Source organism: Seriola aureovittata, chromosome 19, assembly GCF_021018895.1.
Source record: "Seriola aureovittata isolate HTS-2021-v1 ecotype China chromosome 19, ASM2101889v1, whole genome shotgun sequence".
In the NCBI taxonomy this organism is placed as follows: Eukaryota; Metazoa; Chordata; class Actinopteri; order Carangiformes; family Carangidae; genus Seriola; species Seriola aureovittata.
This window is the reverse complement of record NC_079382.1, coordinates 21,747,457-21,764,366: the sequence shown is the minus strand read 5'-3', so window position 1 is coordinate 21,764,366 and position 16,910 is coordinate 21,747,457. Positions and strand designations below refer to the sequence as shown.

General features: G+C 36.1%; 1 protein-coding gene across 1 annotated transcript; it reads left to right on the top strand.

Annotated features, from left to right (window-relative positions):
* Positions 1-16: 16 nt before the first annotated feature.
* ppil4 (peptidylprolyl isomerase (cyclophilin)-like 4) lies at positions 17-9,760 on the top strand. Its single transcript, XM_056404824.1, has 13 exons — positions 17-125; positions 446-513; positions 1,538-1,602; positions 1,694-1,811; positions 2,702-2,844; positions 2,989-3,085; positions 4,111-4,227; positions 4,321-4,445; positions 4,543-4,609; positions 6,997-7,108; positions 7,347-7,443; positions 7,568-7,700; positions 9,374-9,760. The coding sequence occupies exons 1-13, from the start codon at positions 56-58 to the stop codon at positions 9,590-9,592; spliced, it is 1,431 nt and encodes a 476-aa protein (XP_056260799.1). The 5' UTR covers positions 17-55; the 3' UTR covers positions 9,593-9,760.
* The last annotated feature ends 7,150 nt before the right edge of the window (positions 9,761-16,910 follow it).

The following is a 16,910-nucleotide window of genomic DNA, read 5'->3' as shown; positions in this document are numbered from 1 at the left end:
GCATGCGTGCGGGATATCCCAAACACTCTTGTCTCGCGAGATCAGGAACGTCAGCATGGCGGTGCTCCTTGAAACAACGCTGGGCGATATTGTAATTGATTTGTTTACAGAAGAAAGACCTAAAAGTAAGAAAACGAGGCCATTTGCTCATAACGGCAGCTAACGTCGCGTCCTGCTTGGTAGTCGAATAAGCTAGCAAGCTGGATAAGAATAAGGGCAGAATAAGGGGGTGCTAGCTAAGGCTGTTAGCTTGTTTGCTTCTTTTAAATTGTCCATTTAGCATTAGCTCACGGTTAATTCACCGATAGTAACAGTACTGGAATAAACAAACACAAACCATTACGTAGCCTTAATTCTGTAAACGCTAAATAGACGCGAAATGTTATAATGGATTTAGTCTGTTGTAAAGACTGTCGGTTTAACTTTAACCGCTTTTCTTTTGCAGCCTGCCTAAACTTCCTGAAATTATGCAAGATAAAATACTACAACTACTGCCTCATCCACAACGTCCAGGTAAGACTGAAAGGTTCCTTGCACAGTTGTGTAACAGATGAATCAGTCTCATTGAAACTATTATGAATTCAAACATGACACAGACTCATCTTGACTTGCCTCAGGAGGGCGATATAGTCACAGACCAGATTTGAAAAGTTGAACTCTGAAGTTTCAAGCCACAGATGCAGATGCTTTCAATTAAATTCAATTCAATTCAATAAACTTTATTTAAAAGGAGTACACATTAAAAACAACACACAAATACACAACAAAGAACATACAAACAGTGCAAGACAAACTGTACATATTAAGAAAAAAAAATGACATGAAAAAACAATGGTGCAAAACAAAACCCGTAATATTATAATGAGAAAGACGGTAATAAATCCAACATATGAAAACTACATTTGAAAAAAAATTGGTTGTATGACAGATGGTGCTAGTGCATTAAAAACAATGTTACATATCTACATAATAGTCTGCATATTGACATGTGAGGTAAATGAACACAGATAGATGGCATCAGTCAAAGTCTTTGGCTTCTGAACTATGTGGAGCCCTAAAAGTCACAGCTTCACATTACAGTACAGTAATACAGCAGATGGACAGTTGTGAAAGCTGAGGATGAGTAATAGATATTGTGGCCTTGGGTTCGTGCTCCACATATGTATGTTCCATATTAGATAAGAACCCGTATATAAATAATCTAAGATCACAATTGCCACCAGTATTATAATGGTAACAGGGCTCTTATGCTGAAATTGGTTGGTTACAGTAATCAGCTGAAGTGTTATACATAATACAAGCCACACAAAGATCCACACATCCAAAGATATTATTATACTTCACCTGTGTGGAGATGACATGGACCTTTCAAGTTTCTTAGTGTACTTTATTTATGTATTTTATATATTAATACTAATATCTTCACAGTCCTATTTCAGGTTCTGGTGAAGATATTGTGCTTTTCCTGATTTGTCCATCCAACTTTGAAACTGTGTTGGACATGCTTTGTGTAACAATGTGTTTGTCTCCTCTTCAGAGAGACTTCATTGTGCAGACTGGAGATCCCACTGGTACCGGCCGTGGTGGAGACTCAATCTTTAGGTCAGTTATCGGCATCACCACTGTTGGCATTTGTGTTTTCTTTTTTTTGACACCACAAGTTGAACATATTTTCCCTTCTGTTTGTGGTTAGTAAACTCTACGGGGACCAGGCCCGCTTTTTTGATTCAGAGAAAGCGCCACGCATCAAACACAGGAAGAAGGGGACCGTGTCGATGGTGAACAATGGAAACGCTCAGCACGGTTCCCAGGTGAATGACATGGACACGCACATTGATATTTTCCCTGTGGTTGCAAAACACTTCCGGATTAGACAGAACAGAAAACATTGTGATATAGTTTTTAGTTTAGCTCTAGTTGGATGGTGTTCCTTGATAAAGATTGTTATGTATCATGTATAGCAAGGGAAGGTAAGTTTATTTCTACAGCCCCATGCAGACACAAGACATGGAAATACATTATAATATAACATTAAGACGACAATAAAAACTAATTTAAATAAATAAAAATATTTGAATACATAAGATCAGGTAGGAAACTTAGGACCCCATTTTAAAAGGGATGTTGTCAAATGCACAAGATTGTGTGTGTGATTTATTGGTGAGCTGCAGTAAACAGTGATGTTTTAAGTGCTGATCTAAATGACAGTAGCAGCAGAGCTCAGGTGTTCAGGAAGCTTGTTCCACAGGTGAGGAGCAGAGAAACTAAAAGCTGTTTCACCTGGTTTAGTTCTGATTCTGGGAACACTGAGTGAACCTGCCCCAGATCACCTGAGGGCTCCTGATGATTCGTATTGTAGTTGGTTGTAGGATTTTAAAATCTGTCCTTTGTATAACATAAAAAGACCATCCTCATTATTTCAAACTGAAATCAAGGCCATGTCCACTATGACAGTGTAATACTTGGCATTTGATAATGTTTCATCGTGTTAAATTAAACCATGGCCTCCCTCTCTGGGCCCCCTCTTGTCTTTGGTGTCATACATTTACTTTTTTAAATCATAAACCATATTTAATTTACAGATTGAATTTCCCTGCCAGATGTCTCATGAATTTCCCCTAAGGGATAAATAAAGTATCTTATCTATCTATCTATCTATGTTTGTATGGTGTACTTCATCTTTTGTTATTCTTGCCCTTAGTTCCTTATTACCACCGGTGAGAACCTGGACTACCTGGATGGAGTCCACACTGTGTTTGGGGAAGTTACAGAAGGACTGGATGTGTTGGCCAAAGTCAATGAGACCTTTGTTGACAAGGACTTTGTCCCATTCCAGGATATCAGGCGAGTGAATGAATTGTGTTTATGGCACTTGTGTTGTCAAGGTCAGAGGTTTGACTCCCATTTGACCAACAGTCACAAAAACCATCAGAATGCACTTTGGATTCAGTCTTACAATAATGAGAAAATAATGCAATTGGTCTTCAGGATAAACCACACGGTGATCCTGGAAGACCCGTTTGATGACCCTCCTGACCTGCCGGTCCCCGATGGATCTCCTGAGCCCACCAAAGAGCAGCTAGACGTGAGTCCACTGCCGCTGTTTGACACGTTAAAAGGAAACTCTGCTGCTTTGCTACGTCAAAGTGTGTTGGGGAGTACTAGTGCATAAGGGGAGCTGTGCGATATCTGATAAATGTCCTCGAGTGATGTCACTTGAGTCGGCATCGGTTGGAGCTGAGCGCTGCAAGTTTGAAAAGGACAAAAAAATCAGGGGGTGTGTAGTTTCAGGCCCTCGACGCATATGGATTCAAAAAGCTGGGACAGGCGACATAAGATAACACTCCTCAATCCCCAACCCTGCAGTCATTAGTGCAGTTGCATTGTGGGTGAAGTACACTGCTGGTCGAAAGTTTTAACATACATATGGTGTGACTGGTGCTGTGTAATAAATTTACATAATTTAAACTCAGAGTTTAGAGATTAAAGATTAAACCATAGAACAAATAAACAATTTGAGATTTTAAAAACAAAGAATCGTTGAATCTTCTCGTTGAACTAAATTTAATCTAAATTTTTGACTCATCGGCAGCCGAACACACTCGAGGTTTTGTTCTACAGTGGAAATGAAATGTTGGTTGTAGGTTGCTCCAGCTCCGTGGGGTTCAGGTTCTGTTCTAATGTTGTGGCTCGTTATGTTGCTGTAGGATGAAGCTCTGACCAACCCGTCTGTCTTTCCTGTGTGACTGCCTGTTTATTTCTGTCAGAACTACTTCCTGCTTCTTCCTTGGCGTAGTAAAACCAGTTTGTACGGAGGGTTTGTGTCACCAGTTTCTTCATCCCTGAAAAATCCCTGTTTTCTCTGACATTTACATGATTCAATTTTTGGTGACTAAACCTGAGTGAGTCCAACGATGTCATAGGAGTGTGATGTTGATAGTTGGAGCACTCCTTCTTCTAAGGAAAGGTCTAAAGCTTCCTGCATGTCAATGTAAAGCTACAAAACAGTTACCTCAGGTTATTCGTTCCAAACCAAGATGATGATCGCGCTGAAAAACCTGAAATGGATGAATGAAGATAAATGCAAATTAAAGTATATACTCTGTGCAGAGCGGCAGGATCGGAGCGGACGAAGTGATCGACGATACGGATGGGAAAGGGGCGGAAGAGCTCGAGGAGAGGCTGAAGGAGAAGGAGGCCAAGACTCAGGCCATCCTGCTGGAGATGGTGAGGAGAAGGAATGTGCTCTCACATTTCTGCTGAACATCACAAACACGCAGCGTGAGACTTTTCTACACCGTTCTGTCCCTGTTCCTTCAGGTGGGCGACCTCCCCGACGCAAACGTGAAGCCTCCGGAGAACGTGCTGTTTGTGTGCAAGCTGAACCCGGTGACCACAGACGAAGACCTGGAAATCATCTTCTCTCGCTTTGGGACCATAAAAAAGTGACGCTAACATCCAATTCCTGTATAATGCAAATTTGATATGTGCTAACATTATATTTTGACTATGCCTGCTAATACATGTTCTGTTTCTGTGCAGCTGTGAGATCATCAGAGACTGGAAAACTGGAGATTCCCTCTGTTACGCTTTTATTGAGTTTGAAAAGGTGAGCCTTAAGCCTCCGCATGTGTTAAAGGAACGGTTTGGGTTTTTTTGAGGTGGGGTTGTGTGAGGAAGTCTGATATAGTCGGTACACAAGAAAACAAACTTTTAAAACTCCCACGGAAACAATCCAATATCTCTTTGAATTTACGCGTCACGTAGTATATTTTCACTCTCTGACTCACTCGGCTGACCTGCCGCTGTGGCGTAATACAGTACACTCAGCTGATGATGAAAAATGTAGTGCTGAAGGGAAGTGCTGCTTTCACAGGAAGATAAACTGCTGGAAATATTCTACATGAATCTTACATTTAAATAGATATTGGATTGTTTTTTAAAAGACTCTAAAACATGTTTTTTCTTGCCAAAACTTTGAGCTAAATCTCCCTCACAGTTCTTTCTATGAACCTATTCTAATTAAATCTGACACTTGGCACTTAAATCCATTATTTCACCCTTCATTATTTTTTTTCAAATCAAATGTGCTGGAGAAAAAAAACAGGTGTAACTGTCCAAATCCTGTGACAGATTGAAAACCACCTGCATGATGTGAATGAATATAAATCAGTTCATTTATTTATTGGTTCTAACACTAACTATCACTTCTATCACTAATCACATGGAGTCAGTAGGACAGAGAAGTAGAAGTTATATAAGTAGTTTATGACAAGTAACTATTCAAGAGCAACTTCCCTGTGGTAAACTCATGAACTTACACCTTCACAAGTTAATGAGTAACTCCATAAGCACCATTAGTTTTGTCAGTGGTTTGAACTCACCATAGTGAGTCTGCGGTCTGTGTCGTTTGGAGAGGGGATGCAGCTTTTGCCCTCTGGCGTTTTTCCAAAAACCTTCATGAGCTGCATTTATTGAAGGACGCAGCTCGTGTTTAGTCCCAGTGTGAAGTGCAGTGAATAATTAAACCATTAGAGGGCGCTGGGCCAGTTGTTACAGGTAAAATGTGTTTTCACTCAGTGAACCAGAAATACAGAACCCGTTAACGGCTTGGACACAGTGACTGGTGCTGTATTGTAAAGTAAATAGATGAAACATAATGAATTTGTAAATGAGCCGGGTAAATTCATTCTGAATGTGAAAGATATCTGGCAGTCGAGGGGTTTTCCACACGAGGAGCAGGAGTGCTTTTCATTCAAATACAGGGATGTGCTGCTTCTGCAGACAGTTTCCTCTTTACATATATTGTCAGCAGTTAATATGCACTTTTTAAACTCTGCTTTTGCATACCAGGTTGATTTTGCAAAGAGGCTGCCCCACCCATCAATGTGATGCAACTGTGAGCATCTGGTTGAAGCAGTGCTTTGGCAAACACGAAGCATCTCTTCCAGCGAAGTCGCTGCTTGTTCTCAGATGTCTGAGAGCTGAGACGAAGTGAAGGGTGTTTCTTGGAAATGGCTTCAATCTGTTGTTCTGTATCCTCCAATCACTGAGCAGCAGGAAGCCTTCAGAAGGAACTTGATTTTGTGAATGTTGAGACGGGGAGGGGTAACGAGAAAGTTGGTAAAATACCGAAGAACCAGGGGCCGGTTTCACAAAGATATTTCAGTTTTGGTCCAGTCTTCATGTTGCTCACAGATCAGTTTGATGTCAGTCAAGACTGTTTCACAAAAATAAGCACTGACTCATTTTAAGCCAAAAACACCAGACATCTTATTGCCAGATGGTAACAATCAGTGACACCTGCGCTGAACATCAGCACCCAACAACAAAAAATAGGAAAACATGGCTGATACTTTGCAGTTTGCTAACATTGTTATGGAGAGAGCAAAGAGGAGGTAAAGAGTGCTTAGAGATTTTTTGCCAAATCAGATTTTTCTTCTTCCTAAAGACAAACGTCCTGCAGCGGTAAACGGAGCTGAGCGGGTTGGATGTGGTTTTTCAGTCGGCCATTTTTTATATATATATATATATATATATATATATATATATATATATATATATATATATATATTGAAAAAAGTCTTGATTTACCCAGAGTTCATAAGACTTTGGCTTAAGATAGTTAAAGACTAAACTGCTTTGTGCAGCAGATGAATTTAGACTCAGTCAAACTGAAGATTTATTTTATCAAAGACACAAAGTCTGTCTTTGTGAAACCGGCTCCAGAACTAAGATCTGAGTGAAGATGGAGGTGTGTACATCATACTGAAACATAATGAGCTGCAGTGATTAGTCACTTAACTGATAGTTGTTGACAGACCACAGTTTTAATAATTGATCATTTATTCTTTTCTTCTTTCTTCTTTTTTTTTTTCTGCTGATTAATCAATGAAAATAATAGTTGCGGCTCTCATGAAAGGAACTACCACTGAGTCACACCTCTATTAATACACTTGTTCTCTTACCCCCTTTTTATGCTTTCTGTCTCCACAGCAAGACGATTGTGAGAAGGCTTATTTCAAAATGGACAATGTGCTGATTGATGATCGACGCATCCATGTGGACTTCAGTCAGTCGGTGGCAAAGATCAAATGGAAGGGGAAAGGTACTCGCTCTGAAGTCTATAGGAAACACTGGAGCCTCCTTTTACTGAAGGAGAGGAGAAACACCGTCCCACAGTTTAAAACAACGCAGGGTTTTTTTTCTCTTATAAAATGAAAAAAGTTATGTTAATAAAATTATGTTTTATTTTTAATTTTACGGAGACTTTAGTTATTTGTGGTGGGATTATGTGATGAATGTTCGAACGTTCTGTCACAGTCATGACCTTCTCTCTCTCCTAGGTGGGAAATACACTAAAGATGACTTCAAAGCGTATGAGAAGGACGTGGAGAACCGGTCCAAACTGGCTCTGAAGGATCAAGCGAAGCCGAAACAGGAGTATCCTTGTGTATTGGTCGTGTTGTGATACATCACTGAAGTATTTCACTGTATATCCTCTGTTGTAGACCTGTTTCCAACCTGCCAATCAACTTCCTGGAGATTTCCGTAACTCTCTCAAAAGTTCCAAGTATGACCTTCTGATCGAGGAGGAAGAGGAGACGACGAGCCACTGGCCCTCGGAGAGGAAGCACAAGGAAAAGAGGCACCATCACCATTCTGATGACGAGGACAGCAGGAAGTCCAAAAAGCACAAGGTATCTTTCCATTTCTTTACCTGTGGGGGGAGGGGGGGGTCCTGACAGGAAGTTGTAATCCCCATCTTTCTGCTGCTCCGACGCTTATGTTTGTCTCTCGTCCACACACAGTCACATATTAAACATCTGACTGACTGATTTACTGAACTTTATTATTTGTTTCATAAAACCTTTGGAACTTCCTTTCAGAACTTTTCAGAATAAAAGCTCACAATAACTTGAAATAAAGCATTGCTGCAAAAAAGGGGAAGAAAAATAAAAAAGGACTTTCTCACGCTTTTTTTTCCTAGGCAAAATCACTAAAGAGGAAGTGATTCTGCAGGTGACTGTTGCTGCCCAGATCTGTTTTAGCAACACACATATTTTTTAATGAAAAAAAGTTACATGAATCATCAGTGATTCAACTATTTTGAATGCAGTTTCAGGGGGCAGCTTCCCGTCTCTTTAGCAGGCTGTAAGAAGTTGTGTCTGTGGTGGAACTGGTTCTCTCACAGTGGCAGCTGCTGGTATTAACCATGTAAACTGGGTTCACAAAGGTCCTCTGTCTCTTCACTCTTAAGTGGCTGAATAATGAACCTGTCAATCACGCATCAAAGGCAACGCCCAGGGAAGAGCAGTTTCCATAGTTAGTTCCTACAGCCTGGTGTGAAAATAAAGATGATCCAAATCAAATAAAGAAAACACTACAACAGGGAAGCAGTTATCGTTAGTCGCCACCATCTGAACTCGTTTTAAGAAGAATGTTTATGGATTTATCTGGATTATTGTTGAGTAACTTCCACAGAAATACACCAGTGACTTGTGTTAGAAGTCTTCCACATGACTCAGTAAATCTGATTCTCTGAACAAGTTGCTGCATGCATAGATGTTCACACATGAGCTCACTCCCAGTCTCCACCCTGCCGTCTCCACAGTTCAGCCAGAGAAGAAGAGGGAGTGGATACTAACAAAGTGAATATCTAAAAGTCGAAAATGTATTTGTTCATGTATTTATGCATTTATTTGGTTTTGTACTGTCATGTTTTATAAATTAGATCGCAGTAGAGATGCAGACAGGAAATGGTGAGGTAGAGAGACAAATGATAAAGCCTAAAATCTAACCAGGGTCATGGTGATCACAGCATTAAAACCAGTAAACGAATGAAACAGTTTGACTTTAAACATCAGAGATTCACACAGGACACAGGACAGGACGTCTCCAGCTGCCTGGAGCTGAGCGGTCTCACATTTCCTCAGCTTGTTTCTCTGATCCAACTTCAGATCCGAACGTCCGACGACTAAAATCCTTCATCTGGTTCAAATAACGAGCTGATAAACCACCAAGGTGTAAAAAGTGTATGTGGCTTAAAACTGGATAAAAATCAATGTTGAGCTTCTGTCAGACAAAACACACTGACACATGATCGTAGAGGATATGATGTCACTGACACAGATTTATTTTAGACATATAGAACACAGGTCTAGTTGTTTTTGGACATTTTAATGTGAAAAAGTTACAGATTAGAACTTCAAAGGTCACGGTCGTGGTGACCAGTGTTGATCTTCCCTAAATAGAGCAGGACTGAAGTTTGTATTTTTCTGCCTTGGTCCAGACTAAGGGGGAATCATGGGTAAAGTCTTGAGCACAACCTAGTCTCTATGTCACACACTCACATCTTCTCTCACGTTTCCAGGACAGTGACGAGAGCCGGCGAGACAGAAAAATGGGCCGCCAGCGTTCCCGCTCCCGCTCCCGCTCACGTTCCCGCTCCAGAGACAGGGATCACAAACACAGCAAGTCCCGGGTCAAACATGGCAAAGAGGGACGCAACAAAGGCCACAGCTACAAGGACAGGAGCCGCAGCCGCTCCCCGAAGAAGTCCAAGGATAAAGAGAGGAGTAGATACAGATGAAGGGGTGTATCTGTGTGACAGAGCTCCTGAACTGGACTCAGCATGAATGATTTGGCATTTAAATGTTCCTTTAGAATCAGCTGACCTTGACTTTGAGAAGAAATCAGATGACTGTCAAATGCTTGTCACAATGTTTTTTATGTGTATATTAAAACTTGCAAATAATGAGACAGCTGACAGTCGTTTATTTCATTTGATTACCACAACAGACTTCCCCCATGTAAATGTTATATACTTCCTCTGCACCTTCCTCATCCTCTCACACTCTGGTGGATGATTAATGTTTCACATTTGACATAAGTAACAGGTGGGGTTTTTTTATGTTTAAGTGTGGGTATGGAAAATCGCTAGGTGGAGTGTCTCTGTGAGGGAATTCACTGGTGTCTCCCTCCACCCACCTCATTTGCTCAAACTCAAAGCAAATCTCTGGCTGCAAATGCAAACAATGATTTTATGTGTGGGTGAGAAGACAAAAATACAACACAAAGTGAATTTATAATCGATCCGACCTTCAAACAGTCTGTCTGGCAGCAAAGGACAAAATCAAGTTAGAAAGCTCACAATGACGCACAATAAAATAGTGGTAAAAGTACCGGCACTGACAGCAGCTCAGATCCCTCAGTTCACATGGAACAGTTTCACATGTGCATGAATGTGTATATGCACATGTGAAATACGTTGAACACGAGGTGGAAAATGGGAAACAGGGTTTTTGGAACATGTTTGTGGTGTAATGTGTGATGCCCATGTGAAACTTAACATGAAACTTTGATTCACGTGACATTAACTTCTTCATATATATAATTGGCACTCACGTGTGTCACTATCGTTTTCACATGCAAAGGTTGTATTCACGTGTAGAGTTGAAAAACGTCCTTTTCTGCACGTGTGAATTTTAATAAACACGTGTGTAAAATACAAATGTGAAATTAAGGTTCACATGTGAATAAAAACAAATCACATGTTGAATTTCACGTGCTTTTTCATAAGGGGACTATTAATGATCAAATTTTACATTTCTGTTCATGAGGTCTAGCAGAGCCATCACCATCAGATGAAGCGCTAACAGTCAAATGATGCTAATTATTAGCTGAGTGATTATATTATGATATGTTTGTCTAGGATTAGTAAACTTTACATTTTTCTAACTGTAGATGTAAGAAACAACTTGAATTATCTGTCACATTTAACCACAAGAACAAACACAGCCAGAGTCCCTTGACTTAAATATGTCATTCTCGAGAACGAGTCCCTCGCACATTGTTTTGAGATTTCCGAAAATACATAGTTTTAGTTTTAGTTTTGTGGGTGGAGGAGTGTGTGTAGTCAGCGGAAATGGAAAGCTGAATAAACTCTAGAGGAGGGACTCTGTGACAACTCTGAGTAGAGTGGAAAAAAAGGGTTGCACAGCTTCACTCCCACAGGTGGAAGCACTAGCAGAGACTTCCCCAGACGCCCACGATGTGTGCGCACCTCTTTGTCAACTCTGGACTTCTGTGAAATCATAGAGCATAAGTCAGCACACCGAGACGAGGCCTGGCTGTTTCCAAATGAACCATGTGGTGGTGTTTGCCAGTAATTCTCTGTGACATTTAGTCAATGCTGAGTGCAAACAAAAGATCCAAGTAATATCTAGGTTCACATGAATATGTTACAACTGAAGGAGCCGTTTTCACGCCGGAGGTGTTTCCTCCCTCTCCTCATCATCAGATGTGCTGAGATCGTTCTCTGCTGCTTTACTTTCTTATTCATCTCCTCAGGTTGTTTATGTAAAAAGAAGAATGTGGATGAATGGTAAGCTCTCCTGCAAGAGCTGACACACATTCCTGTTTGTCCAAATTCCTGACATAGATCACGGTCATGCACACATACCTTCAGTTATGCATTCACTGGTGTACTGTATAGGAGTCACTGATCACTTGTGTTTCCTCTCCCTTTATCTCAGTAGAAGGTCTTGATCTTCTATTAAATGAGCAGTTGTAATTTTATATCACGTTTGTGCCCACTGATTTTTTTTAAGGAAAGCACAAAAACTTTTCATTATATTGAACTTCATCACAGTTCACATTTGAAGAGTGACCCAGAAAAGGCAAAATTTAGAAGAAAATGCAAGCGTTCAAGTTTTTCTAAAAGGCTTTGAAGTGTCCGTTGAAGTGTTAAACAGTTGTCAGTGAGTACAATAACCAGTTAACTGTAGGCAGTGGAAGTGTCAGTGAGTACAATAGCCCAAGGGCGTAGGTTTGGTCTCAACATTGGTGTGGATGCAAAAACACCGCTGCCCCTCCAAAACAAAGACCCTGAACCCTGAACCTTTTGACTGTGCGGCAACAATTCTAACCACTGCACCACCGTGGCACCTCGTAAATGAATCTTTATATAATGAGACATTAAACATCAAAATATAGGAAGGCATAAAATGTCATAAAAATGTCATAGTATAGTAAGGAGGGAGGAAGCTGTAGTACTCTGAGAGAACCCACACAGGCAGAGGGTGAACATGAAAAAACACACAGAAAAGCCCCAGGCCCAGGGATTGAACCTTCTGACAATGAGGCAACAGTTCTAACCACCGGACTACCGTGCTCCCTCATTATTGAATGACTGTTTAATGAGGCATAAAAACATTAACATATAGTAAGATATAAAAGAGTCATAGTATAGTAAGGATGATGTTTCTCAGAAGGGAGCGCAGGAGACGACCTACATGTGAAGTCTACACTGAATCCACATCCTGGACGATGGACGTGCAATACACCTCTACATTCCAGTGTTTATTAATGCACAAATAAAGATATATATTTATTGATGTCACTGCAGTGAATGCTGTCTACTGTGTTTTCTTTCAGACCCACTGACAATATTTAATCATAGTATATCAAGACATAAAAACGTCAAAAAATGTCATAGTATAGTAAGACATAAAAATGTCATAGTATAGTAAGTCATAAAAATGTCATAGTATAGTAAGTCATAAAAATGTCATAGTATAGTAAGACATAAAAAGTCATAGTATAGTAAGTCATAAAAAGTCAAAGTATAGTAAGGCATAAAAATGACATAGTATAGTAAGACAAAAAAGTCAAAAAATGTCATAGTATAGTAACACATAAAAATGTCATAGTATAGTAAGACATAAAAATGTCAAAAAAAGTCATAAAAATGTCATAGTATAGTAAGACATAAAAATGTCAAAAAAAGTCATAAAAATGTCATAGTATAGTAAGATATAAAAATGTCAAAAAAAGTCATAAAAATGTCATAGTATAGTAAGACATAAAAATGTAAAAAAAAGTCATAAAAATGTCATAGTATAGTAAGACATAAAAATGTAAAAAAAAGTCATAAAAATGTCATAGTATAGTAAGACATAAAAATGTAAAAAAAAGTCATAAAAATGTCATAGTATAGTAAGACATAAAAACGTCAAAAAATGTCATAGTATAGTTAGTCATAAAAATGTCATAGTATAGTAAGGCATAAAAACGTCAAAAAATGTCATAGTATAGTTAGTCATAAAAATGTCATAGTATAGTAAGGCATAAAAATGTCATAGTATAGTAAGACATAAAAACGTCAAAAAAAGTATTAAAATTTCATAGTATAGTAAGACATAAAAACGTCAAAAAAAGTCATAAAAATGTCATAGTATAGTAAGACATAAAAATGTAAAAAAAAGTCATAAAAATGTCATAGTATAGTAAGACATAAAAATGTAAAAAAAAGTCATAAAAATGTCATAGTATAGTAAGACATAAAAACGTCAAAAAATGTCATAGTATAGTTAGTCATAAAAATGTCATAGTATAGTAAGGCATAAAAACGTCAAAAAAAGTCCGAAAAATGTCATAGTATAGTAAGACATAAAAATGTCATAGTATAGTAAGGCATAAAAATGTCAAAAAATGTCATAGTATAGTAAGACATAAAAATGTCAAAAAAAAATCATAAAAATGTCATAGTATAGTAAAACATAAAAATGTCATAGTATAGTAAGGCATAAAAATGTCATAGTATAGTAAGACATAAAAATGTCATAGTATAGTAAGGCATAAAAAAGTCATAAAAATGTCATAGTATAGTAAGACATAAAAATGTCATAGTATAGTTAGTCATAAAAATGTCATAGTATAGTAAGACATAAAAATGTCAAAAAAAAGTCATAAAAATGTCATAGTATAGTAAGTCATAAAAATGTCAAAAAAAAGTCATAAAAATGTCATAGTATAGTAAAACATAAAAATGTCATAGTATAGTAAGGCATAAAAATGTCATAGTATAGTAAGACATAAAAATGTCATAGTATAGTAAGGCATAAAAACGTCAAAAAAAGTCATAAAAATGTCATAGTATAGTAAGACATAAAAATGTCAAAAAAGTCATAAAAATGTCATAGTATAGTAAGACATAAAAATGTCAAAAAATGTCATAGTATAGTAAGCCATAAAAATGTCATAGTATAGTAAGGCATAAAAATGTCAAAAAATGTCATAGTATAGTAAGACATAAAAATGTCAAAAAAAGTCATAAAATGTCATAGTATAGTAAGTCATAAAAATGTCAAAAAAAGTCATAAAAGGTCATAGTCTAGTGAGGCATGAAAACGTCAAAAAATGTCGTAGTGTAGTAAGACATAAAAATGTCATAGTATAGTAAGACATAAAAATGTCATAGTATAGTAAGGCATAAAAACGTCAAAAAAAGTCATAAAAATGTCATAGTATATTAAGACATAAAAATGTCATAGTATAGTAAGACATAAAAACGTCAAAAAAAGTCATAAAAATGTCATAGTATAGTAAGACATAAAAATGTCAAAAAATGTCATAAAAATGTCATAGTATAGTAAGTCATAAAAATGTCATAGTATAGTAAGGCATAAAAATGTCAAAAAATGTCATAGTATAGTAAGACATAAAAATGTCAAAAAAAAGTCATTAAAATGTCATAGTATAGTAAGACATAAAAATGTCATAGTATAGTATCACATAAAAACGTCAAAAAATGTCATAGTATAGTAACACATAAAAATGTCAAAAAAAAGTCATAAAAATGTCATAGTATAGTAACACATAAAAATGTCAAAAAAAGTCATAAAAATGTCATAGTATACTAAGATATAAAAACGTCAAAAAAAGTCATAAAAATGTCATAGTATAGTAAGACATAAAAATGTCAAAAAAAAGTCATAAAAATGTCATAGTATAGTAAGGCATAAAAATGTCATAGTATAGTAAGACATAAAAATGTCAAAAAAAAGTCATAAAAATGTCATAGTATACTAAGACATAAAAACGTCAAAAAAAGTCATAAAAATGTCATAGTATAGTAAGACATAAAAATGTCATAGTTTAGTATGGCATAAAAATGTCATAGTATAGTAAGACATAAAAATGTCAAAAAAAGTCATAAAAATGTCATAGTATAGTAAGACATAAAAATGTAAAAAAAAAGTCATAAAAATGACATAGTATAGTAAGACATAAAAATGTATAAAAAAAAAAGGCATTTAAATGTCATAGTATAGTAAGACATAAAATCGTGAAAAAATGTCATAGTATAGTAAGGCATAAAAATGTCATAGTATAGTAAGACATAAAAATGTCATAGTATAGTAAGGCATAAAAACGTCAAAAAAAAGTCATAAAAATGTCATAGTATAGTAAGACATAAAAATGTCAAAAAAGTCATAAAAATGTCATAGTATAGTAAGGCATAAAAATGTCATAGTATAGTAAGACATAAAAATGTCATAGTATAGTAAGGCATAAAAACGTCAAAAAAAGTCATAAAAATGTCATAGTATAGTAAGGCATAAAAACGTCAAAAAAAGTCATAAAAATGTCATAGTATAATAAGACATAAAAATGTCAAAAAATGTGATAAAAATGTCATAGTATAGTAAGCCATAAAAATGTCATAGTATAGTAAGGCATAAAAATGTCAAAAAATGTCATAGTATAGTAAGACATAAAAATGTCAAAAAAAGTCATAAAAATGTCATAGTATAGTAAGTCATAAAAATGTCATAGTATAGTAAGTCATAAAAATGTCAAAAAAAGTCATAAAAATGTCATAGTATAGTAAGGCATAAAAATGTCAAAAAAAAGTCATAAAAGGTCATAGTCTAGTGAGGCATGAAAACGTCAAAAAATGTCGTAGTATAGTAAGACATAAAAATGTCATAGTATAGTAAGGCATAAAAATGTCATAGTATAGTAAGACATAAAAATGTCATAGTATAGTAAGGCATAAAAATGTCATAGTATAGTAAGACATAAAAATGTCAAAAAATGTCATAAAAATGTCATAGTATAGTAAGTCATAAAAATGTCATAGTATAGTAAGGCATAAAAATGTCAAAAAATGTCATAGTATAGTAAGACATAAAAATGTCAAAAAAAGTCATAAAAATGTCATAGTATAGTAAGGCATAAAAATGTCAAAAAATGTCATAGTATAGTAAGACATAAAAATGTCATAGTATAGTAAGGCATAAAAATGTCATAGTATAGTAAGGCATAAAAACGTCAAAAAAAGTCATAAAAATGTCATAGTATAGTAAGACATAAAAATGTCAAAAAATGTCATAGTATAGTAAGCCATAAAAATGTCATAGTATAGTAAGGCATAAAAATGTCATAGTATAGTAAGACATAAAAATGTCATAGTATAGTAAGGCATAAAAATGTCATAGTATAGTAAGACATAAAAATGTCAAAAAATGTCATAAAAATGTCATAGTATAGTAAGTCATAAAAATGTCATAGTATAGTAAGGCATAAAAATGTCAAAAAATGTCATAGTATAGTAAGACATAAAAATGTCAAAAAAAGTCATAAAAATGTCATAGTATAGTAAGGCATAAAAATGTCAAAAAATGTCATAGTATAGTAAGACATAAAAATGTCATAGTATAGTAAGGCATAAAAATGTCATAGTATAGTAAGGCATAAAAACGTCAAAAAAAGTCATAAAAATGTCATAGTATAGTAAGACATAAAAATGTCAAAAAATGTCATAGTATAGTAAGCCATAAAAATGTCATAGTATAGTAAGGCATAAAAATGTCAAAAAATGTCATAGTATAGTAAGACATAAAAATGTCAAAAAAAGTCATAAAATGTCATAGTATAGTAAGTCATAAAAATGTCAAAAAAAGTCATAAAAGGTCATAGTCTAGTGAGGCATGAAAACGTCAAAAAATGTCGTAGTGTAGTAAGACATAAAAATGTCATAGTATAGTAAGACATAAAAATGTCATAGTATAGTAAGGCATAAAAACGTCAAAAAAAGTCATAAAAATGTCATAGTATATTAA